This window comes from Paramisgurnus dabryanus, chromosome 14, assembly GCF_030506205.2.
Source record: "Paramisgurnus dabryanus chromosome 14, PD_genome_1.1, whole genome shotgun sequence".
In the NCBI taxonomy this organism is placed as follows: Eukaryota; Metazoa; Chordata; class Actinopteri; order Cypriniformes; family Cobitidae; genus Paramisgurnus; species Paramisgurnus dabryanus.
Genome location: NC_133350.1, coordinates 24,269,649 through 24,296,233, shown reverse-complemented (window position 1 = coordinate 24,296,233; position 26,585 = coordinate 24,269,649). Strand labels below are relative to the sequence as shown.

The following is a 26,585-nucleotide window of genomic DNA, read 5'->3' as shown; positions in this document are numbered from 1 at the left end:
GAAATGGAACTCCCAGCAGACTGACAGTTAGAGGGGGTGGGGTTTACCAATGCTCCGCCTAAACCATTTAGCTGACGTCATCAGTGAAAGATCGCCACAAGAAGTAGTACATTTTTAGATTTTGATTCAAATTTATTAATTTTTTTAATAAGATACATTGTTTAAATTAATACTGTAATATTCCATTCCAAGATAAGAATTCCCAGTTTAGATTTTAAGGGGACTTTAAAAAATAAAAAGATACTTTTATTTAAATTATTTAGTCTGTGCATAATGACTTTCCCTTCAGCTTTAAACCATCACATCAGTTCACATCATGCCAAACATCCAGTGTTATGGCACAGAGCCACTGTCAACAGAGAAGTGTTAGATTTTATTACTGCACGCAAATCCTCTTAGTTTACTAATTCCTCCGGCTCGTGATCTTGACTTGTTGGAAGGATACACGATGGCCTAATCCCTCGTAAGAAAAGGTAACCACTACTTTGGCCCCTTGCGTTTCTCACATCGTCTCGCCATGGAAGAGTTCCTGATACCGACGGAAAGCGAGCCTGTCGGTTACTTCTCTCCGGCAGGACCTGCTAAAAGTCCTCTCGAGCGTATGATTGACTTCATGAAGAGCACATTAACGGTCAATGTCCGAGAGTACGTGAAGGAGTACATCAAGAGAAACGGACTTCTGACGCTATCCATACTGGCTGTCATCACCGGTTGTGTCCTGGGCTTTTTGCTGAGGGGTCTGGCTCTCTCCACACAGGTAATTCACTACACTTGATTTAAACGAATGACCTGATGATTGATAATACAAGGCAGGAATTATGTATTTTAAGCCAAGGCATAATGATGCAGTAGGTTTATTTATTTCATTCGTTGTGGGTCCACATTTGCTGTCTTTTAAAGATGTGTTGCTCAGCCTCACAATGGTGCTCAATGAGGCTGAATGTTTTCTCAGATAGAGAAGTTTGTTGCAGCCTATGCATATGTGGCTATTTATATTCTACACAAACACAGTCTATATTTTTATTATGTGCCAATTAGGTTGTACGTATGTAGGTTAACTACAGTATAGTTCAGAAAAAATATTATTGATGTTTATTGTGATATGTGTAGGCGTGCGAGGCAGTGAGGAAAAGTGTTCAATTAACTTAATCCCAGACAAACAGCAATCCATTAAGTCAAATAGAGTTTGACATATGGGACACACAAAATCCCATCGTGCATGACGCGTGACTTTGCTAAACAGTTGTTGACAACAGAAGCAAGGGATGAAAAAAGCAGTCCCTGCTTTTCACAAAAATTCATATCAGAACTTCAGTAATTATAATTATACATCCAATATATAAAAAAATGTTTTGTTTAATGTATGGTTAAATAAGAAATAGTTAATGTTTAAATATAGGCAAAAATCAAAAAGTGGCCAGGATCCCACAGAGATGAAGTCCTCTTTGGATACACACCAAAAATTTAAAGGCACAATATGTAAAACTTTAGTAATAAAATATAAAAAAAAAACACTTGCACAGTGTGATTTATTAATTTGTAATTACATTGTCCCAAAAATTTACAAGGAACTTTTAATAATGTTTAAATAATGGCTCCTTCCTTGTAATTGTCACCCTTTTAGTGACTTAAAGGAATAGTCTACTCATTTTCAATATTAAACTATGTTATTACCTTGACTAAGAAGAGTTGATACATCCCTCTATCATCTTAGTGCGTGCATGTAAGCGCTGGGGCGCGCTGCGACACTTCGATAGCATTTAGCTTAGCCCCATTCATTCAATGGTATCAAACAGAGATAAAGTTAGAAGTGACCAAACACATCAACGTTTTTCCTATTTAAGACGAGTAGTTATACGAGCAAGTTTGGTGGTACAAAATAAAACGTAGCGCTTTTCTAAGCGGATTTAAAAGAGGAACTATATTTTATGGCGTAATAGCACTTTTGGGAGTACTTGGACTCGGAGCAGTAACACCCTCCCTCTCCCATTATGAGAGTGAGAAGGGGAGCAGATTTTTCAGGTGAGTCGAAGTACTCCCAAAAGTGCTATTACGCCATACAGTATAGTTCCTCTTTTAAATCCGCTTAGAAAAGCGCTACGTTTTATTTTGTACCACCAAACTTGCTCGTATAACTACTCGTCTTAAATAGGAAAAACGTTGATGTGTTTGGTCACTTCTAACTTTATCTCTGTTTGATACCATTGAATGAATGGGGCTAAGCTAAATGCTATCGAAGTGTCGCAGCGCGCTCCAGCGCTTACGTGCACGCACTAAGATGATTGAGGGATGTATCAACTCTTCTTAGTTAAGGTAATAACATAGTTTTATATTGAAAATGAGTAGACTTTTCCTTTAAAGGATTAGTCAATTTTCTAAAAAAAATCCAGATAATTTACTCACCACCATGTCATCCAAAATGTTGATGTTTTCTTTGTCCAGTCGAGAAGAAATTATGTTTTTTGAGGAAAACATTCCAGGATTTTTCTCATTTTAATGGACTTTAATGGACCCCAACACTTAACAGTTTTAATGGAGTTTAAATTGCAGTTTCAAAAGACTCTAAACGATCTCAAACGAGGCATAAGGGTCTTATCTAGCAAAACGATAATGCACTTTTAAACCACAACTTCTCATCTTCCTCCGGTCGTGTAACGCGCCAGCGCAACCTCAAGAAATACGTCATCACGTATGCGAAACTACGCCCCAGTGTTTACAAGTGTGGAGAAAGAGGACCGTTCCGACGTTGTTGCATGTAGAATGATACTAATTAATGTCTTTGTGTCAGTTGATTGTTTAAAATGGTCCGCAAATGTGCGTTTCATATATGTAACGCGTGACCTTTCCACTGCATTACGCAATTATGTGAGGTCGTGCTGGCGTGTCGTTAATGTGTTGGGGTCCATGAAAGTCCATTAAAATGAGAAAAATCCCGGAATGTTTCCCTTAAAAAACACAACATTTTGGATGACATGGTGCTGAGTAAATTATCTGGATTTTCTTTTAAGAAAATGCACTAATCCTTTAATATCCGCGCTATCCTCAGTTTTCGGTTGTATAAACTATGACAACATGAGTGGAAAATTGCGAAAGTGCCGGTTATATGGCATTTTACCATAGACTGTGAAGAATATGGACGTAGTGTCCATGACGTCACCTATAAGTTTGTGAAGCGCTTTTGAGGCCTAGTGGGCGGAGCATGCCATCACCACCTTGGCTGTGCATCACTCGCGAATAACCGAAAATGGGTAAAGCGGCGCGAATGGGTAAAGCTGAGGTGGCTGGTTGCTAAACCACGCCAGCCTAGAGCAGTGGCAGTTCACCCATCACTCAAGTGGCCACGCCCTTAATTATGCAGACCTTTAGGCTTTATATAATTTAAACGGATGAGTTACAAAACAATTCACCTCCCTTACAGTTGTCATGAAGGGAAAAATTAGCAATATAGACCAAAAACACTTTTTGTACCAGGCTGTAAACATTATTTTCTGTTGTAAAGTTGGGCATTTAAAAACATGGGGGTCTATGGAAATTTGCTTCCTTTTGGAGCCAGCCTCTAGCGGCCCGTCGATTAATTGCAATTAAGTCACTTCCATATTGGAGAGAAGGTTGTCCTCGCATATAACACTTTTGCATATAAATAGCTTTTGTGCCTTGCAGCTATTTCATTAGAATGGCATAAAATAATGTGATCAAATGTACAGGTAAGAAAACATTCAAACAAAAAATCATCATGTGTAATAGCAACCACTAGTGGTGAAAACCCCACATATTGTGCCTTTAATGGAAAGTAAATAGACAGAGATATATTTTGCAAGTCTGCATAACCTCTAAATTTTTTCTTTGTTTTTTTCTGAAAAGGCAAAAATCTATTTCTCCTTTCCTGGTGAGCTGCTCATGCGGGTACTTAAAATGCTGATTCTCCCCCTGATCACCTCCAGGTAACATATTTTAGATTTTATACACTTCCATATAAAGAATTTGTGAGCAGATTCACTTATCAGCTGTTACGGTTTGTCTGCAGTTTAATGTCTGGACTATCGTCTATGGAGTCGAAGGCCTGCTGCAGGATAGGAGTACTGACGGTCACATACTACCTTTGGACCACATTCATCGCCGTAGTGGTCGGCATTGTTCTTGTCCTGATCATTAAACCGGGCTATGGAACAGACATGGAGAGCAACAGACTGTCAAGTGGACAGGTCATAACATCTGCAGATGCACTGCTGGATCTGGTCAGGTAGGACTGTCTGTCTGTAAAGATCTAAGTAACCCATTATGTATCATGTTATGGTTAGCGTTTGAGCTATGTTTCTTTGACATGTATATTGGCTGTACCCGGTGTTCGAATTAAGGGGGGGCAGGGGTGGTCCCGGACCTCCTATAAGCATTAAGAGGCCCCCTATAAAGCACAGAAACATAAATTAGGGGGTCCCCCTTGTTTTTAATCAAATTAAAATACTAAATTTTAAATTCTTGTGCTGCGCTGCCACAAAGCGATCTATTATTTGAACAGGGGGTGGGGGGATTCTGGTGTCTTAGCTAGGGGACCCCCAAAATCTTTGACATAATTCGAAACGCGTTGTACCTTTATGAAATATAGCTAATAAATTCACTTTAATATCATTAGCTTAGTGAAATATTTATTTGCCTCCATTTAAGAAAAAAGTGGCCTGAGAGACTGGAGAGTTAAGGCCATCCCAGTGTGCAATCCTATTAAAAAAAATCAGCTGAGGGATGATTAGGGTATTTTTAGTAATCTGTATAAAGGGCCATATAGGTGGTGAAGAAGGACCCTCCCACTTGTTGTTGCCCCTCCTTCTACCCACGTGGGACATAGTGAGCTACTATCAATGTGCTATTATTTTATATTTTATATTCTTACACATTATCATATCTCTATCTCTAGGAATATGATTCCCTCCAATCTTATCGAAGCCACATTTCAGCAGGTGAGTAAATTGACTATATATGAATACAGTAAGCGATGATCTAGTCACAGCTTAGCAACCAAAATACACAGGATTTGAAAAGTGATGTTTTTGATGTTTTTATATTTTTATGTCTTCAGTACCAGACAGACCATGTTCCCATCATTAAAGCAATAGTTAACACGGGACGCCCAAATTTTGTTTACCTGATGCCCGACGAGGAACATCCAAGAGGTCGAATGGTGTTGTTGGAGGTCACACCACCACCAGACCTCGAATATAAGATTCGTCCCGGGAGCAGCCAGCAGATGAATGTACTGGGCATTGTTATTTTCTCAGCCACGATGGGTAAAGCATCTGCAAATATACTTAAATGTTCTTGAGTAAAATAATAATAACATGAGTGTAATAAAAGCTTTCTCATTTAGGTCTCTTACTGGGTAGAATGGGTGAACGGGGAGCTCCGCTGGTGAACGTCTGCCAGTGCATCAATGAGTGTGTGATGAAGATCATTAATGCAGCTGTATGGTAAGAAAAGCATTCATAATAATTCATCAAGGTTTTTAACCCCTTCAGACCTGATTTTTTAAGCAGTCTGCCTTATTTTGACTGGTTGATCAGCATTTTTATTGCGATGTGATGCAGTGTCACAGGGATGTTACCCTTTGGAAAAAATACACTTTTGTACCTTTTATTGGTACGTCAAATGTACACTCACCCAAAGGATTATTAGGAACACCTGTTCAATTTCTCATTAATGCAATTATCTAATCAACCAATCACATGGCAGTTGCTTCAATGCATTTAGGGGTGTGGTCCTGGTCAAGACAATCTCCTGAACTCCAAACTGAATGTCAGAATGGGAAAGAAAGGTGATTTAAGCCATTTTGAGCATGGCATGGTTGTTGGTGTCAGACGGGCTGGTCTTTTACAATCTGCTCAGTTACTGGGATTTTAACGCACAACCATTTCTAGGGTTTACAAAGAATGGTGTAAAAAGGAAAAAACATCCAGTATGTGGCAGTCCTGTGGGTGAATATGCCTTGTTGATGCTAGAGGTCAGAGGAGAATGGACCGACTGATTCAAGCTGATAGAAGAGCAACTTTGACTGAAATAAACACTCGTTACAACCGAGGTATGCAGCAAAGCATTTGTGAAGCCACAACACGCATAACCTTGAGGCGGATGGGCTACAACAGCAGAAGACCCCACCTGGTGCCACTACAAATAGGAAAAAGAGGCTACAATTTGCATGAGCTCACCAAAATTGGAGAGTTGAAGACTGGAAAAATGTTGCCTGGTCTGATGAGTCTCGATTTCTGTTGGACATCCAGATGGTAGAGTCGGAATTTGGTGTAAACAGAATGAGAACATGGATCCATCATGCCTTGTTACCACTGTGCAGGCTGCTGGTGGTGGTGTAATGGTGTGGGGATGTTTTCTTGGCACACTTTAGGCCAATTCGGCATTGTTTAAAGCAACACCAAAGAGTTTTTTTTAACTTAAAATAACGTTTCCAAAAAAGTTTCAGTGGTTCATCCACTCAAAACAGGGTGAATGGCACTTTCACATTCGCTTTGCAGCCCTCTATCAGCCAAAACCGCACTAAAGAAGTTTCCAACCGTCGGGTAGTGGTCCTGTAGTTCGAGTGAAAACTACAAAAACTTGCTTTACGGCAGACCTACAATCCAATCAGAGCCAGCTATGCTGCAGTATTTACGACAGTGGTAATGAACAATTACGTTTCTAACCTGTAGGGGGAGCAAAGAGCAATAAGTCTTTAGTGTTGCTTTAAATGCCACGGCCTACCTGAGCATTGTTTCTGACCATGTCCATCCCTTTAAGACCACCATGTACCCATCCTCTGATGGCTACTTCCAGCAGGATAATGCACCATGTCACAAAGCTCAAATCATTTCAAATTGGTTTCTTGAACATGATAATGAGTTCACTGTACTAAAATGGCCCCCACAGTCACCAGATCTCAACCCAATAGAGCATCTTTGGGATGTGGTGGAACTGGAGCTTTGTGCCCTGGATGTGCATCAACTGCAAGATGCTATCCTATCAATACGGGCCAACATTTCTAAAGAATGCTTTCAGCACCTTGTTGAATCAATGCCACGTAGAATTAAGGCAGTTCTGAAGGCGAAAGCGGGCCCAACACAGTATTAGTATGGTGTTCCTAATAATCCTTTAGGTGAGTGTATGTATCTGTACCTCCTGAATGGTACATATAAGTACCTTTGCAAAGGGTAATGTCCCTGTGACAGCTTTTGTACCTTTATTTCTGACAGGGTACGGATACTTGAGAATCATACCAGACCCTTACCTTGTCATCTCTGCTTTTTACAGGTATTTTCCTTTTGGGATAATTTTCCTTGTGGCCGGGAAAATTCTGGATATGAGCGATCCCTTCACACTTGGGAAGAAGCTGGGCTGGTACGGTGTGACCGTCCTGGCAGGTCTGTTTGTGCACGGCCTCATTTTGCTTCCGTTCTTTTACTTCATTTTGACACGGAAAAACCCTTTTACATACATCAGAGGGCTTCTGCAGGCCATGGTTATTGCTTTGGCTACATCATCCAGGTAAGGTAACATCTAAATGAATGCAGAAACATGCTTACATGCTCATCGTCCTAAAACGTATTTTTCACAGTTCAGCAACGTTGCCCATCACAATGAAATGTTTGCTGGAGAACTGCAATGTGGACCGGCAGATCGCCCGCTTTGTGCTCCCTGTGGGAGCCACCATTAACATGGATGGAACGGCCCTTTATGAAGCAGTGGCTGCTATTTTCATCGCCCAGGTCAATGAGTACGAGCTGGATTTTGGACAACTGGTCACAATCAGGTACTACAAATAAACTTTATCTAAAGGTTAGCAGAGACTTTGTAATACTAACAGTGATCTAAATGTCAATCAATGCATCTTATGCATACAGTTAATGTATGTATGCCCATGCCTCTTGGGACACCTGTGATCTTTCCCTGTTGACTATGCTCATTCTTGCAGTTTGTGAATGGTCCCTGATGATCAATGACATTAGCAGCTCTATCTAAACTCATTGGATGCTCAATCATATACATGTTATTGTTCTGGTGGTTTCCCTCCAGTATAACAGCAACTGCTGCCAGTATAGGTGCTGCTGGAATCCCACAGGCAGGCCTTGTAACCATGGTGATAGTGCTGACATCCGTAGGGCTGCCGCCAGATGACATCACACTGATCGTGGCCATTGATTGGATTCTGTAAGTTAGTGATAATTGCCATTTATCAGTTCATTTATCATGTTATTAACATAAACATATGTAAAAATTTTAATAAGATGGCAAATGCTGGAAAACTAGTGCAGAAAATAGGATAAGAGGAGTTTTCAAATTTTCCTCCTAGAGATCGGTTTCGAACAATGATCAATGTACTTGGAGATGCTCTGGCAGCTGGGATCATTGGACACTTGTGTCGGAAAGACTTTCCCCCAGACGGAGAAGTGAGTTAACCTTTATTATACAGTGTTTATGCTATATCAATCAATAGATTTTTGAAGCGCAAGTTTAAAATGTTTTTACTTTCAGGCAAAAGCAAACGGAGCATCACAAGAGAGTCAGGCAGCTACTAAGATGGAGAATGTGCCTTTGACTGAAGTACCACTGCTGGCCAGTAAAGACAGCATATTTGAGGTGATTGGAGACAAGGTTTATGAACGGCCCATAGTCTACTACAACATATGTCAAGTCTGAGTCAGCAGACAGTGGCCTTACAGATATCAAAGCCCTTTCTTTGGAGATCCTTTATTACTATTGTGCCATAAGAACTGAATTAACATTTGACTGGTATATCAGTATTTGATATGGACCTTATATTGGCTGTTTGTACAGCTGAATACATTTTGGGGAGTGTTTCCCTATTTAAAGGGACTTTTTGCAGATTTAAGTAGACTGTTTTACAGGTGCTGTAAATTGATGTTAATTGATACTGCACAAAACATCCACCCCATATTGCGAAAAATATAAATAATTTCAAATATATTTCAAAATATAAAAAATTGCCACTTTTTTAACCAATATAAATAAATGATTTGGTCATTTTTTAAATTTTGAAAATAGTTGTATTTTAAAGCATTTCTATTCACCTTGCATTGAAAGACTAACCTGTAAACATATCAAGATTACAATTATTAACTTTATATTTTATGCATACTTTTATATTCTGGCTAGGAAAATATTTTTTATTTAAATATTTCCCATATATTAAAAACATTTTTGGCAAAACAAATGATTTTTTTGCCATATGGGACTTGAGGCGAGGGAAGCATTTACTGTGCAAATGCTCATCCAAAAGCCAATTATTTACTGTCACGTGCAACAAAAAGGATGAATAATTTGTAAATGTTTATGTGTTTTTTTTTATAATTATTGTACATTTGTATGAACAATAAAAACATCACAAAATCTCTGTTTGCGCATTGATATGTAAGTGTGCGTGCACCGATTGAATTTAGCTTCAGGAAAATAAGCAAAGAGCTTAACGTTACGCCTGAGACAGAGCTGCTTGACTCGGGTTTAAAAGCTCAGGTTGATCATTCCAAGTAAAGCTGACAGAGGTTATGACCACTGAAACATAAAGTTGATCTCAAGACTAGAGTAGAGGAACTGTGACCATTTATATCATTACAGTAACGTTAACTGTTCATGAAAAATCGGTTAACGAATTTGTTGCCATTTATATAATGACATTTTAAAATATTTTAGGCCCTACAATAATTCAGTACTCAAGAACAAATAATAAAAACGGTTTATAGCAAGTAGGAAAATTAAAAATAATGGTGGAATACATAGACTGTAAAAAAAAGATGGACGACACCTGTTCGCTCTCTTCCATTGGTGAAAAGTGCCAGTGTCCCAATATGGCGCTGACATCTGTGTCCCTGATCTGCGCAATAGCGATTTCGGGACCAGTCATGCTCAGTAGTGAGCAGGAAGGCAAGCCGCGAAGTCAAAACCCCGCCCTCGCTCTCGTAGAATGCGCATATCACACGCTATCACAGCTGTCAATCATGACGTGACACCACCGTTTTAATATCATTAAATAACTAACTAAACACAAACCTATTTTAAAAACAAACATTTGAATTTACATCAGCGTGATAAAAACTACAGTAAATGACAGAAACAAGCTTCGGAAAAAAGATAATTGAAGTGTAATTAATTTTTTTAGTTGGTCTCAAGTCCCATTGAATAACATTGGGAGGCGGGGTTTATGACCTATACTGGGACCAGTCACTGGGGGGCGATCGAGACGTTTTGGCTTCACTTTTCAGAGCTTGTGCGGCACGCTTGGTGGAATACTAAACGAGCGCCCTTTACTGGCAGAAAGAAACAATTCCAGCACCATGCTTTTGTAAACAGCAATATCAAGAAATAATCACAAAAAACCTAAATTCTCTCGGTTTACTCACCCTTATTCCATTCCAAATGTTTACGACTTTCTTCCTTAATTTAAACACAACCTAAAAGTGCACCCATTTCATTGAAAAAAAATCCCGTTATTTTGTGTATTTAGTATAATACAATGTGTTTGCGTGGTTTAAGGTTAAAAAACACATTATTTTCCACATACCATATATTTTTGTAGCTCCAGATTTCACTCTTCATGAAATGCACGGATTTAATAAGCCCTGTGTCCCTGACTGGCCAGCTAATCTGTACGTTGTGATTGGCCTGAATACCTCTGATGTCAGCCGAAAATGTGACGCTCCTTACCATGTTTGAAAGATTCGCTCACAATGCAATGCTAACAGGAGTCCGAAGCGGGAGGAATTATGATAATGTCGGTCTTGTCTACAATCCCAGGAAGTAAACTGTTGCCTACAATCCGTGTTGTAGTCCAAGAAAAGAAATTTACGTTGGAGACGATAACTCATCGTGTACTTTGGGGTTTGTACCTTTTGCATATTATTGACATGAACTAATACACACTTACACATCAAAGAAAAACGTGAATCGGACAATATGATATTTAAAGGGACAATTCACCCAAAAAGGAAGATTTTGTCATCATTTACTCACTTTCATGTTACAAACCTGTAAAAAAATTCTTTGTTCTGATAAACGCGAATACATTTTGAGTAATGTTTGTACCCACACAGATCATGAGCCACATTCACCATAGTATAATTTTTACTACTATGCAAGTCAATGGGGCCTCTGATCGGTTTGGTTACAAACATTCTTTAAAATAGCTTCCTTCGTGTTCATCAGAATGAATCATTTTTTTTTAACCGTTTAAAACATTGTATTTTACAACAAATAAACAATTTTTAGCAACGTAATAGAGGTTCTTGAACACCAAAAGAGACACGTGCACACAAAAGTTAAACATGCCGTCTCAACAATAACTTCTAATCTCATTGATGCTTTTGAGTCACGACAAAATGTAAGTACCAGTATACATTTTTATGACAAAACAATGACATTTATTTGAAGGAAAAACATGGACATTTTTGCTACAGGTCACACTATTAATAAAGACCCAAGTGACGTACAGTTACACTGATGTTAAATCTATCGACATAAACATGCACGCTAGCATAGTGTTGACCAGATATATGCTAGTTCTGTGTGATACCTTAATCAACTAAACAACGTTGCACCTATACATGTCTTTAATTGAGGTTAAAATTTCACGATGTACAAAGCTGCTTTAAGGGAGTGATACATCAAACACGTAAAACACTACAGTAAACTAAATTCCTACTGGTAAGTATGCTGGAAAACGTTGAATACTGAACTAAATAAAACTAGGATTTATAAGTTGTATCCATGGCCCTACAACCTTGACCCCATTTAAAAGAAACTTACTAAACCTTTAAGGCGGTGTAAACTTCATTCAATGCTGGTTGTTTAAAAAAAAAAAACATACCCTTTAAAACAAAAAAGTTTAAACAACTTTTTACATAAAATAAGACAAATTATAAAAATAACATACTGTTAAATGCAAAACAAACTTTAATGTCCACACAATATAAAACGCAAAAACAACATGCTTATTTCTTAACATCTTCGATGTGACAATACTTGCTGTTTCAGACTCAAACTTAGAAATCTGCAAAACTAAACACCTAAAGCGTTACACTCCAAGATCTTTGGTCCTTCAAACGTTTCTTTCCCCTTACAGATTTTATTATATTTACAAACGTCTTTAAGAGGTGAGGATATGTAGTTTGAACTGACAGACAATTTTTAAACTCTTCACGTCTTAATGAAACAAAGAAAACTGGACATTTGAATTCTGTGTAATTAAAAGAAAGGTTGCAAGGTAAGAGCAACAACGCCATGACATCTTTAAGGCATCCCAACAGTGCACACAAAAAAACCTTTGACTTCCTGGATATATATTTGTGATTACATCATCCAGGGTTTAAGAAATGCCGATCAAACGGTCATCGGGGGATAAATCTTTACATATTATGCTCAACCTCAAGAGTAAAACACTAGCACAACTATCCACCCCAACAAAGTCGCATGAATACGTTTATGTAGACGGTCAACAACAACTGAAATCTTGAGAACAAACCTTACTAAACTTCCAGATTTTCTTATAACACAAAAAAGTGCTTTTACTTGTGAGACTTGCTGGTTTTAAATGACACTTGTAGGACTTTGTCCCCCAGGCGGTATCCGTTCAGGCTAGCGATAGCCATGGCTGCTTCCTCGTAATTCGTCATTGTGACGAACCCAAACCCTTTGCATTTGTTGGTATTAAAGTCACGAATGACCTTGACGTTTGTGACAGCACCGAAAGGACCAAACATCTGCCACAGGATGCCTTCATCTGCATCCTGACCCAAATTATAGATGAAGATACACCAGCCAGAGGTAGAGCCACTTGCCACGTTCATACCGGAGACGCCACCCATGTGGTCAACACTCATGGGTGAAAACCTGTAAGAGCACGACAACAAATTATTAGAAGAGCAACTACAGGATACGCAAGAAAACCATCGGAGCATTTAACTCTCTCTTCGCCATTGACGAGTTATGTCGTCAATTAAGAAAAATGTTTCCCGGCCAACGACGAGTTTTTACGGCAATCCATTTTTACACTATTATCCACCAGTTGGCGCCCTAACCTAACTTAGACACGGAAGCATCCTTTACAGGTGCAGTGTAAATTTTAGCAGCATCTAGTGGTAAGGTTGCGAATTTCAACCAACGGCTCGGTCCACTGCCCACACCATGCTTTTGAAACGCATAGAGAAACTACGGTAGCCGACACAGGAAAAACATGTTATCGTTGAAGACAACTTAGTAGAAAAGTTTGTCCGTTAAGGGCTTCTGTAGAAACATGGCGGCACAAAATGGCGACTTCTACGTAAGGGGACCCTTGTGTATGTAGATAAAACATATTATTGTAATGTAATAAAAACATTACGGTTTATTATAAAAAGGTCTTTTTACACCCCTAATAATATAGTTTTGTATATTTTTTTGCATTTCTGTCAAGAGATCCTTCTAAAAATTACACACTGCACCTTTAAGGCCAAAACAGTTAAAACTGTGTATGTTTTGATCATCACTCTGAATCTAAAAAAAGTATTTTACAAAAATGCAATCATCTCAGCTTATCTTTTAAAATTTTGATTTTTTGAAGAAACCTACACATATTTGAGAAGTGATAAAATAAATAAAGATAGGATGAAACGGTTTTTTTTTTTTTTTAAACCAGGGGGTCTGTGCTTTCATTTGATATATTGTATGTTTATATATTAAAAAAAAGAACATTTTCTGGAAGGCATTAAACTTTTGCGAAGCATAAAAAAATGCCAGCACTGTCTGGCAACTTTTTTTTTTAAATGCTGGGGAGGATAGATAATATTATCCATTTTTATGAGCACGTGAGGGTCTGCATCGTGCACGTGATTTCAATTTTGTCATAGGAAGAGTACGCGTGTCCTGACGCACACAATTTTTTTTTAAATGCACAATGCATAGGTCGCGCATGTGCCTACAAGAGATTGTAGCCCAGGAGATTTGTTGCATATTGTCGCAATGCGCATACATCAAACGTCTACGAGTCAAATAAACTATAGTTTCAAGGCTTTGTATTTCGACAGTGCACGTACGTTCGTGTGAAAGAAAAATACACAGGGCTTAAGATGTGTTAATTAACAATGCTTAGTGTGTTAATACATGTTCAGGACAACTACAGGGAACTTGACAAAATTAGGGACAAAAACAGCACCAGAAATAAGCTTAACGTCACTGACATACTCTCACATTTGTTGAGGTTTTGTATACATGATTTCAACTGAAATGTAGATTTTAGAGCTGGGGTAAACAACTATTTATTAAACGATTAATCTGTCGACTATTTTTCTGATTAGTCGACTAATCTAACGACTAATTGGACGATTAATCTAATGATTAGTTTCTGTTGCTTGATTAATAAAAACCATAATGTATCTCAAATAAATGCCAAAAACATTCTTAATTATATACTTTAAAGGACGTATCAGTGATTTCAGGCCAGGGGGTGGCCAAAGCTACTTTAGGGGTCCATAGTCCATGAAAGAAAACAATGTGTAACTATGTATCAAGAAAGCATGAATGAATGCATTATAAGATGTAAACAAAATAAGGGTGAATTTTAAACTTTTCTGCTGTAATTGTGTTTAAGGGATTCACCCAAAAATGAATATTCTGTCATCATTTACTCACGCTTATGTTCTAGAAGCCTATAAAGATCACGTCAAGAATTAAAACACGGTGCTGGGTTTTGTCATAAAAGAAATGCCAATCGTAGACTTTATTCAGTCCACAAGAGAATTACTATACACACTTCCAATCATACGATGAAATCATGTAGTATTAGCAATGTACGACTTCACTTACATCATTTTAAAGACATTTCAATCACCGACATGGTGTGACTGATCTAAGGGTTGGCACTGGCTTTTTCTACCCAACAACACCCATCCCCGGTCAGAGATTGGTTGGAAAACTTTGGTTTTGAATGGTTGGTGAAAGTGCAGATCTCAGAGCCCAGGCTGCCTACAGAGACGCGTTTTTTTGAAAGCCTGCTTATGGGACGGGCAGCTAGCAGATCGTTACGAAAGATTAGACGAATGTGATCATTCTTTTTTTTTGGCCTTAAATTTAATGTTTTGCGAAGCGTCGACGCAAAAATATGACGTCGATGCGTCGCAACAGGCCTAGTAGATTTTCACTAATAACGTAAGTGTAATACACAGTTCTCACCTAAAGCGTTGTGCCTGATGGTGAACGGGTCCTCCGAACCGACGGGACTGAGTATGATACAGCTGAGAGAGCACCTGGGTATTCTTGGCCTGGTTAGGATTGGCAGCAAACTTCACTGTAATTGGTTCAGAGGCACCCGGTGGTTTGGAGCCATTCAAATTTTTAATAGCTTCATCCGCTTCAGACCTTTTATCGAACCGAATGAAGGCTACTCCACGTGACAGGCCTGATGAAGTTGAGAAACAACTTATAGGTTAAACAACAAAAGGTTATATGAAGATTTAAAAATGTGTGCCATGCATCAAAAAGCATCATTACCTGACGCCTGATCGACCAGCACCCGAGAGTTTATGATGCGTCCGTAACGGGTGAACATGTCCTCGACATCCTTCTGCGTCATCGTCTTGGGTAAACCACTGATGTACAGATTGGCATCTTTGATGCTGTCAGAACTCGGCCGGGCGTAAGAGACCTAATTTAACGGAGATAAAAATCTCATGAAAGACTGTTCGATTCATTATAAAACCTGTTATAAAATGCCTCACTTTGATCCCATTACTGATAAAACAGTGGGGTTCCATTGTGTAACCAAAAAATTATCTTACCTCTTAAACAAAAGGTAAATTAAATAAAAATCACAATGATATTCTACATGTCATGGTATAACACAGTTATATATTATATGCCTACAAAAAGAAAAGGGACAACTTTCAGTTTGAATTAAAACTTTAAAAAGATCAAAAATAAGTAAATAAATAAAATGTGGGACTTAGGTGCAGGGCTTATGTTCGGCACAATTTCATACTCAAGCAAATGACTGCTAACATTCACCCCCTCATTTTATATTAAAATTTCCTAATTGCAGTCTTTTTGTCTTTGGTCACTAACTTCAGTATAATCCTGTACCGAAATAAAACCATGCCAAGTCATCAAGTGCAGCCAATCATACATATTGTAATCTAAATACTTCAAACATCAAACAAATAAATAAAAATAAAGCAAATAAAAGACTGGAAAAGAACAACAAAAAAAGTAAGATTACTCAAAGATGAAGTTCATTCCTTACAGAGAGCAGGCAGGACTGGAAACACTGCCCTTTACTGCTTGAAGTCTAGTTGAACAACATGGCACATCTATAATTTAACACATGGATACAAAAACACCTCTTTTGAACGTTACCTTGATAGTTTTAGACTGTAGTCTCAGGCCATTGAGTGTATTGATTGCCCTTTCTGCATCACTAGGGTTAACATAGTTAACAAATCCGTACCCTAAACTGTGGCCTAGAGAAAACAAAAGGAAAAACAAAACAAAATAAAAATAACAAACGTTTGTCCACATCCTGAAGTCTAGTCTCTCCGCACAAAAGAAAACAACCGTACAGGCTAATCTTAAAAAAATAATTACATTCGTAAAGGAAAAACAGTCAGTGTCAAAAACAATTTGACATTAGGAAAGAAATGGTTATAATACAGCAAAACCACAAATAACAACAAATAGTATTGTTTTAAGGAAAACAAACACCTTTCATCACCTCCTTTAAATAATAAAAAAAACATTAGTAGGCATTTATAAACATTTTCAAGTAAATAAAATACAGAGTGAAATCTTCAAATCCACTATACATAACATTTCTACGTAAAGAGAAAGGAACCCATTTATGGCATAGATGCATGAAGACGACACGACAGTGACATCATTAGGTCACTCCAGGTACTCCACATTTGAAATTTGTCACTAGTTCTCAAATCCTCTTTACAGAGGCTTCTGTATCTGTGGAAGCACTCAAGTTGGCATTGTCCAAAAAATATATCAACTAATTGTACCGAAAATGAATAGTATCCAGTTTTTCCAAAAGTTTTTAGTAATACTTTACAGAAAAAAAAACATTCCCAGAAAAGCTAATGTCTTTAGCTTTAGACTTACTAAAAGGAAAATGTTTTAGGACGACAAAAAAAAAAAAAAAAAAAATTCGGACAAAACTCATCTTAACACCTTCTGTAATAGGAAAATAAATAAAGTGAGCAACGCATTTATTGCCACATTTACAAGACAACAGTGGACGCGTTAAATACAACACTGACCAATGCTTCAATAAACTGGTAAAAAGAAAATTAAATATCTCCTTAATATCAAATAAAGACGTTTAAAAAAACAAACTGGAAAATTTGTATTTTTAACCCCGAGAATAAAAGGACAACTAAACAAAAAAAAAAAAATCTTCTTGTATTGCTGCTTTAAAGTGCTGAAAATGAGATCTCAATGAAAGCTGTATTTGTGTAAGAAAATAAAAAAATGAATAAAAAAAGCTATTCACCATTTTGTTGAGCTTGGGGAGACCTACCCGCCATCTTGTCTCTTATGAGTTTGGCGGACTCCACTTCGCCAATGCTGCTGAACAGACTGCGAAGCTCCTCCTGACTCATGTTCTGGGGCAGGTAGTTCACGATCAGGTTAGTTTTGGCATCACTTGCCTTATCACCCATGTGGTCCTCATAGCCATTTGGCATATCATAAATGTCTTGCTGTATAAATAAGAACATGCAGAAGCAAGCCATCAGATTTTGAACACCATTATACCATCCAAAACAAATATAATCTAACTGATATTAAAGGGGACATTAAGATGTCAAATAAATCTTTGGTGGCCCCAGAGTGCGTATGTGAAGTTATAGCCAAAAATAACATATAGATCATTTATAAAAAATTGCCACTTTGTTGGTGTGTAAATTTTAATGACCGACTTTTTCCACATGCTTGCAAAGTAAGTTACTGGGTTGCTCTTTTTCAAAATTTTCTAGGTTTATAAAAGCACTGTGGACCCAATTATAGCATTTAACAATGAAAGAGTAAGATTTAAATTAAGTGTAAGTTTAATGATTTAAAAATCACACCAGTTTTTATGCAAATCTGCTGCTGGAGGACTTTTGCCTTGGGTTTATCATTAACCAAACACACTGTTTAAAACTTTTATCTCATGTAATAGAAAGCCTTTATCCAATGCATACTGAGAAATCTCAATTGTAACACTAGACTATTCTGGTATTTCTCACCAATTTTCAGTTATTATAGAATAGGTTAGTATAGATCTTAGAATGATCTTACCTTTACGACAGGTGCATTCTTTTCTCTTTCATTCCCCTGGCTTTGAACCTCACAAACCTGCAGCAAAAAAACAGTGTTACAACATAATTTAAATATGGCCCTAATAACTTCAGGTTCACTAAACAAAGAGCATCTTGAGGTTTTAAGGATAACGTAAATAGTAGTTAAAAATCATTTTGCTAAAAGTCTATTAATAGTGTGAAAAGTGAATTACACAAAATAATTACAGATGCACCGACATATTGGCCAATAAAAGCAAATTTATCACACTATGTTGTTGTTTTTAGTGTTAAGGACAGTCGATAGTCAGGGCTCAACATAAAGGACTTCCCGGTGGGCCGGGGCAAGCGTGAGAGACGTCTGGGCAAGTAAAAAGTATTGTCACTTGCCCGATTGGGCCAGTGCTTCACCCTCAGTCACTAAAATATATTTTCATCAATGTATATTATTTTACATCTTGGAAGCAGACATTTACTTGGGTAAAAAAACACAACGAAAGAAACAATGCAATATTTTGCACAATTTGCTGTCAGTTTACATCGAAAGCAGAAAAGTTGGGAGCCTTTTTTCATTGGAACATGTCATATATGTATACCTTTATATTTGACTTTTGAATTATTGTTTTTAAATATGTGACACTGACTATTTTTGGGGGGGCAGTGAAAATTTTGTTAGGGCAAGTGAAAATTTGAACCACTGTCCGGACCGGACCAGTATAAGAAATGATTTGCGTTGAGCTCTGAGTCATTCAAAAGAGAACAGGAAAATGCAATGATTAAACTCTGTCTAGAATTTTTTTTAAAGAAACAACACTAGTATAATGTTCAAATATCAATAGTCATTATATAAATGAATAACATTCAGAAAATTTAATTTCCAGAATTTTGTTAAATACAAGTTAATATGACCACAAAACTAGTGGTATCATTATATAGGAGTCTGAATAATCTAAAACTGTTATTTGAGGGGAAAAATGTCATATCGGTGAATCTCTAAAAATAATACAAAAACAATTATGAAGCATAATCCATAGTGACTTACAAATCAGGAAGCATTTAACATTTTGTCCAAACAGTCAACAATAAGCATAGTCTACAATGCTAAGTTACAAGAAGTAAAGTAGTACTCACTTTCAAATATCTTATGTGTCCTCTTCTGACGGCCATGTAGACACTTTAAAAGGTCCAAAATGCAAACTGAAAAGTACATAAAAAACACATTATAAAAGACGCAGCTTCAAAATGTGGCACTCATCAGTCTTTTACAATCATACGTTTATCCTTTACCACATTTAAACATTAGGGTGAAATGAACACCCATTCACAAAGTAACGTTACTCGCCGCCACAAACATTCATTCAATTACAGAACCTGGCATTGTTAAATTGGACAATGTGCACGGTCTAATACTAAATTACTTGTGAGCCGCAATCTTTAATATGCAAAACCATGACTGTTGTGATGGAGTAAGTGATTTAAATGTTTATTCGAGTGGTTTAAAATGAGTTTTTTTGAGGCCTACTAACGTTAGCGTCCGAGCTTACGGCTGGGCCTTATGTGCGCGTGAGGCCCGCACACTCCTGCACGAGCGTATTTACTGTAAAATGCACGTACGACACGAGTGAAATTTTCATATCGATGAGCAACTTACCTTAGTTTCCTTAATTCCTGAGCTGCGTTCGAGTTAAGCAAGTCAGCAGTCGTTAGGTCCTCAAAGCGATGGTCAAGTCTACCAGCCTCACGCCCTCATGCACAACAACGAGACTGCGCTGCGCAGAACGTACCGCGCAGGAGCGGAAGTTAACCCCGCCTCCTCCTGTGTCATTTCCGAAATGGTGCAAATGCAATGCAATGCAAACAAAACATTTACAAATACACGAACCAAAGGTTACATAGTATATTTATGAAGCCTATTATAGAATCGTATATGTACTACAACATAAAAGAGTCTTAACATACATGCAACTGAATTTTTATATTTTCTGATTGAATTTACATATGTGCCAACATCTTTCACAAAAATTATAAAAATAAGGATTTTTTTTGTTACAAATTGACATTTATAAATGTAATATTTGGCGAAAAAGAGTAATAGATTAATTATAAATGTATAATTGAAAGGGTCTAATTTCTGAGAGTCACCGAATAACATTTGTAGTAACAAAAAATAACATAACAAAAATAAAATTTTCTGAGTAATTTTATTTACAAAATTTAAAAAATCAACCCAAAATACTCTACAATAAACTCAATTTCAAAACAAATGAAAAAATTTTCATCAGCCTGATACCATATTACCATTATAAATTCCATTATTAAACTTATACCAAATTTATGATTTACTGTGTATATGAATAATTTTAAGAGTGACTAAAAGACTAAAAGAATCCCATATTTAAAATCTTCCCTCATTATATCACTAAATGTGTTGTTCCAAAAGCTTACACAGGCAGGTAAAGAAATCTGAAATTTGTTAATCGAGCAAACTTTTTTTGCTTGATATACTACTAAAAGACATTGGTCAACAAATAGATTACTCTTTAAAGAAGAGAACATAAAATGACATTTAGGGTCAGACAGATTGCCCAAAAAAACAGCATATTCTTTTGGGAGAATTGGTAAAGAAATGCATAAAATGATCATACCATACGTCTCCTGAAAATTTGATTTGCATTATTACCTAATATTCTTATCAAACCATTAAAAAGATAGATTTGTTTATTTTATATAAATTTTTTTATATAAAATAATTAGTTGGGGGAAATGTATTACAAATTACAGACCTGGGCTGCGTTTCCCGATAACGTTCTCTCTTAGCGCGCTACGAAGACTCTTAAGTTAAACCCGGTAGTATAACTACACATATACCTTTTCTAGGCGTGTTTCCCGAACTGTACCTTAGCGGGTTTCTTAAGGTATACTTTCTTACGTACGACGTTACCAGGTGCTGTCCATGGCGATGGTGCTGAATATGTTGATATCGATTGCTCGACAATCAATTGTTCACTTTATGTAATAGGTACTTCGCTGCGTTATGAGAGAGCGGTGTTATTTATTAAAGAAACATTTCAGAAATAGTTCAAGTTACATTTATTAGGAATATCTGGTAAAAATATTTCAAATTGCAAACAACTAAAAATAAACCTTATATATTTTATTTTATATCAAACCCATGCAAAACTCGCAACTTCATGTCCAAAAGTATAATGCATAAACTGCTCCAATGCATCCATTATTCCTTCACTTTAAAGGATAATTTATATAAGGGGTTGCAAGTCACCTGGCTTGGCATTACACTTAAAATATATAAAAACAAATTGTTGTTCATTAGTTCACGCGTTTATGTGCTTGGACACTGCGCAAGCAGCGCGTTTACAATGCAGATAACGCTTAATGGACGCATTTCTGGAGCCGCGCCTGTCTGATTACCTTAAATATAACATATAATATATATTATATGATATATATAAATATATATTATGATTGTTTTAGGTTTTAGCTTTGATTAGTTTTAATGTGGAAAATGTATTGACCTTATACAATAATCAAGTGGAGCATTTTCTTTTGACTGTTTATAAAGGATATGGCATGCAGCTGCCTCAAAGTTAGAAAACATTAAAAAACTTTGATGCAAAGTCGCATTAACATCAATAATAATATTAAGGAATATTAACAATTATGATTTCGTGATGAATTTGCTCCCGTGGCATGCGATTTTTACTTGATTTGTTTTATTGCAGCTAAAATAGCAAAGATTTAAAAGTAAAGATTTCAAAGTAAAGATTTAACGGATATGAAATGCACAAATGAAATGGTAAGATTCGTTGTAGGGTGAAGTCAGGTAAAGTGGGACACTTTTTGGTAAATTGCATTTTAAACAACCTAAATCAGTTAGAATGTATTAAAATTGTATGTGTTTTGTTTAAATAGATTGTAATGAAGGCCACTATCGTGAAATTTTTCCAATTTATGAATTTATTAACAAACTGTTCATCTTTAAACATCATCTGACACCCTCTTCAGCAAACTGGAAGCAATCAGGTTGAGTGGGACACTTTGTTAGGAAAAGTGGGACACTATATTATGGCCCTGGCTAAAAACCTTAATTTTGCTTTGTGTCCTTCAGTCACCTCCTGCTCATATTCTTCAATAGCCCCTGCCATTCTCTCTTCAGTCCACAGGTTTAGTTTTCTTCCTTTCCTATTTTACTGTCTTTTTCTTTTCTGTATTGCCCTGTCACTTTTTTCTTCCCTCTCTCTCCCTCTCTGTCCCTCTCCTCTCTGTAAGGGTGCCATCTTGTGTATATTGAAAAATATAAATTTTATAAAAAATGTATATTCAGACACATTAATATTACTTATAACTTAAATTTTTTATTTTCTTGTTCATGATGGCTGCACTGTGTTTGCTAGCATTAGCCCTAAACTGTCCCACTCAACCTGAAATGCACACTCAACCTAACACTGTCAGGTTGAGTGGGACAGTGCTGTGAATCTAATTTTCATAAATATTTTATACAGTTAGATGCTCATTGTTATTAATCTGTATTACACAGACAGCATAAATGTATGTGTAAGCAAAAGTTTTATTGTTATATCATAAGTGACAGAATTATCAACCTTATTATTCTACAATAGAGTTACACTTGCCGGATGGCTTACCGTGAGGTCCCATGAGTGAAGCTATTTGAAAAATAACAACCAACCCACATCTGTGATATCACACCAATCACAACCATTATTTCATATTCAATAGACATTCAGCTACAACATAGTAACAATTGTTTTGATTGGCTTACAAAATTAACCCCTTACAGTACCCAAAAGCTTAAGTGTCCCACTCAACCTGATGTCCCACTCTACCCGAATTCACCCTATAGCTGCCTGCCATAGTTTCACCATCTCCTCCACCCAAAATCTTTTTTTTTATAGTTTCTTAAGCCTGTAATAATAGTCCGCAGCTGATGTTTATTTGGAAAAAAGTAATAAAAAAATCTAACAACCATCAGTTTAATGATGTCTTATTATGTGAATGTTTTATTCTTTAAATTTAAAAATAATTTAACACGGAGTGTACTTTTTTTTTTTTTACAGATATTTAGTTATATAGACTGCAATCTACACAAACTTTTATCACAGTCATGGCCCCTAGTGGAGTCAAGTGGGATAAGGTATAGTTAAGAGTGCTCCAGACCAATCTTCCGAACGAATGACTTACAGAAGGGATACGTAACTAAGAACGTTTCGGGAAACACGTATTAACGCTAAGGTACAGCTTAAGGTACAACTTAAGAACGACGTAGAGCTAAGAAGGTTTCGGGGAACGCAGCCCAGGGCCCGGTTCCCCGATAACGTTCACTCTTAGCGTGCTAAGAAGACTCAAAAAGATATATCTTACCAAAGTTGTTGATGTTCCTAAGTGTGTTCCCCGAAGTGTCTCTTAGGAAGCTTCTTAACACGCAGCCTCTAAGTTCGACGTACAATGGCGCTGTCCCAAGTGAAGGTGCTGAATTATTTGCGATCGATCACTCAGGGATCGATTTTCCACTTCACGCGAATGTGCATTAAGTCGTTAAGAAAGACAACACGTTATATACAAATGGAACATTACTCAAATTATTCCAGTCACATTTATTTTAACATAATTTAAGTTATCCGTAAAATATAGACTATTAATTAAATGATCAAATTGTCAGTAATACGGGTAGACGAACCGGGTATCCCTCGCTATTTATCCACCCTCCTTATCCCGTTGTGCCACTTGTGCCGCTTCTTGACAAGGGTTTTGACTTTAAAAAAATATGTAATACACTTTTATACGAATGTTAATGTACTTAACAATCAGAATTGATTGGCAAGCAGCTGCAGTATTTCTGTTTAATGCGGTATTGCTTACCATTAATGTTTTCAATAAAAAGCAACCTAGTTAGATAGAGAATATGGTCTGAGCAGCTCCATAATGAGTTGTCTTGGAAGGCGATTTTTTTATTTAGCCACGTCAGGCAAAATGTCAAAAGGTTTAAGGGTTGACGAATAAAAAGTTGGCATGGACTAAACAATTACGCGGCCGGTGTTGTGTGGAAGTCTGTTCCCCCTATGTTTCCTTTTAGTTTAGTGTTTTTATAGCATTTTTATGACATTATACGTTTATTCTTTATATACATTGAAAGTTTTAATGGGTACTGAGATGTATGTGTGTGCATTTATGTAATGTATCTTGACTGTTCTTGATTATAAGTCAATTATTTTTACAGTATGAATCATATTATATGTTTAATATATAATAATTATGTTTGGAAACATAACATTTTTAAAACAAACAGTACAGAAAAAAGAAAAGAAAAAGACAGGCTATATGTTAAAAGACATAAAACTGTCAAATATGAAATATTTAATAAATTGTATAATAGAATACATGATATTATTGCTTTTTAGTGTAACCAATTGAAATCTTTAATCTTTCTAAATAAATTATAAATGTAAGGTGATGAAAACGCAATAAACATATAGGGAACAGACTTCAATGAGGAACAAACACCGGCGCCGTCTTTGATTCATTAGTTCTGATACCAAATAAAGTCAACTGCATAAATAGTCCTGTATCCATTGCAAACATATTTTATTATATGTCTTAAAAATGTCCATAACATAAAATCATTGTAAGCATACCATAGTATGACTTGCACTGCGCTGCGCTGATTTCTAAAGACTGCGGCGATAGCGTTTTGCCCTCAAACAACGGTAAGAGAGAGCTTACGAATGGTCCAGACCAACCTTACGAAAGTGTGACTTACAGAAGATATACTTAGCGTACGAACCTTTTGGGAATCGTGCCATAGAGTTAAGAGAGAGGTTAAGGAATAGGTTAAGAACTACTTAGCGATAAGAACGTTTTGGGGAACCGGGCCCAGATTATTAAAGGCTGTTTATGGAAATTACATTTAATACTTAAATGCAATAAAAAGTGTAAACCACTAACAAAATAAAAAATTTGGAATTAAATTCCAAAAAGATGCAGGGTCTTTCAGAAATAATGTTTACCATTTCATTTTAAAAGAGTTATTAAGAGTAGAAAAATCTGCTTCCTCAAATCCCCTCACAGCTTTCAATAAATCCGATGTCATACACCAAAATGAACCGTTTGGAATAAAAAACTATATAAAACACTAACAAAATTTCTATTTTATTTGTTTAATTTGCATGTCATGTTACTATTACACAACATTACAATATATCAGGAAACTCATGCAAAATGGACAGATACATTTTATGTACCAAATCAAAGAAAATTATCAGAAGGTTTAATAACGCAACCCGTTCTCACCAAGATGCGTACAAATGACACGCAGTGTGATTATCGGCAATAGATACGCCAAATTCCGATTTTGCGTGCTACGCCAGTCCTTCCCATTCACTTATATGGCGAATCGTTTCGTGACGTTTTATTTATTGTTTTCTCATTTGTTTTCTGTTTTTTAAACCATTTTCGCTTGGGTTTAGGGTTAGATTTCACATTTGTTTAAGCAGGTTATTTAATATACAGGTTTCTCTAAGTTTTTATCTATATTTAAGCCATGGTCGCTTGGAGTTGGGGTTAGAGTTGGGGTTTGGGTTAGGATGTCATTTTTATATAACAAAAAGTTGTTCTAACCCTAAACCCAAGCGAAAATGGTAAAAAAAAAACAGAAAACAAATGAGAAAACAATAAATAAAACGTCACGAAACGATTCGCCATATAAGTGAATGGGAAGGACTGGCGTATCATATGCACGCAAAATCGGAATTTGGCGTATCTATTGCACGATAATCACACTGCGTGTCATTTGTACGCTTTTGGTGAGAATGGGTTGCAACACAGGTAACAATAAACATTAAAATGTAAAATACTACTGATAAAAACTCTAAAATGGATGAAATTTAAATGTTTTTGAAGTTAAACATGCAAATATGCCATTCAATTATTGAAGTATTTACTTAAATCTCAGTGGCTACTTCAGGTAAATAATTTAGGTTAAGGGGTTTCGGCTGACAAAAATGTTTGAAAACCATTTTTCAAATTCATCACATGAACTCGAACACAACTAGCTTCCGTTTCGCATTATGTAATGTTACAAATTATTCATGTCTTCTATAGCTGTACAATGCACTTAAAAATACAGGGGTGTTTTTAACCCATGCTGGGTAAATATTGGACAGAACACACTGGTGGTTTAAAAATTACCCAATGCTAGGTTGTTGTTACCAGCCATGGGTAGCACGGGGTTAAAACAACCCAGCATTGGGTAATTTT

At 36.6% G+C, this 26,585-nt stretch overlaps 2 protein-coding genes across 4 annotated transcripts; one reads left to right on the top strand and one right to left on the bottom strand.

Annotated features, from left to right (window-relative positions):
• Positions 1-273: 273 nt before the first annotated feature.
• Positions 274-8,995, top strand: slc1a8a (solute carrier family 1 member 8a). The gene is made up of 11 exons (XM_065241710.2): positions 274-757; positions 3,862-3,941; positions 4,025-4,240; positions 4,910-4,952; positions 5,072-5,279; positions 5,360-5,459; positions 7,288-7,521; positions 7,592-7,786; positions 8,050-8,184; positions 8,327-8,423; positions 8,509-8,995. Exons 1-11 carry the CDS (start codon positions 518-520, stop codon positions 8,671-8,673), a joined length of 1,713 nt encoding a protein of 570 aa, XP_065097782.1. The 5' UTR covers positions 274-517; the 3' UTR covers positions 8,674-8,995.
• Positions 8,996-11,840: 2,845 nt separating this feature from the next.
• On the bottom strand, positions 11,841-20,098 carry elavl1b (ELAV like RNA binding protein 1b). 3 transcript variants are annotated; one of them, XM_065241706.1, is made up of 8 exons: positions 19,948-20,098; positions 19,428-19,493; positions 18,298-18,354; positions 17,510-17,717; positions 16,372-16,475; positions 15,511-15,664; positions 15,193-15,418; positions 11,841-12,876 (listed from the first exon to the last, which is right to left on the bottom strand). In XM_065241706.1, the coding sequence occupies exons 2-8, from the start codon at positions 19,461-19,463 to the stop codon at positions 12,552-12,554; spliced, it is 1,110 nt and encodes a 369-aa protein (XP_065097778.1). In that variant the 5' UTR covers positions 19,464-19,493; positions 19,948-20,098; the 3' UTR covers positions 11,841-12,551. The 3 variants fall into 3 exon arrangements, with proteins under 3 accessions (XP_065097778.1, XP_065097779.1, XP_065097781.1); XM_065241707.1 differs by having other exon boundaries at positions 17,537-17,717; XM_065241709.1 differs by lacking the exons at positions 16,372-16,475; positions 18,298-18,354; positions 19,428-19,493; positions 19,948-20,098 and having other exon boundaries at positions 17,510-17,645.
• Positions 20,099-26,585: the final 6,487 nt, after the last annotated feature.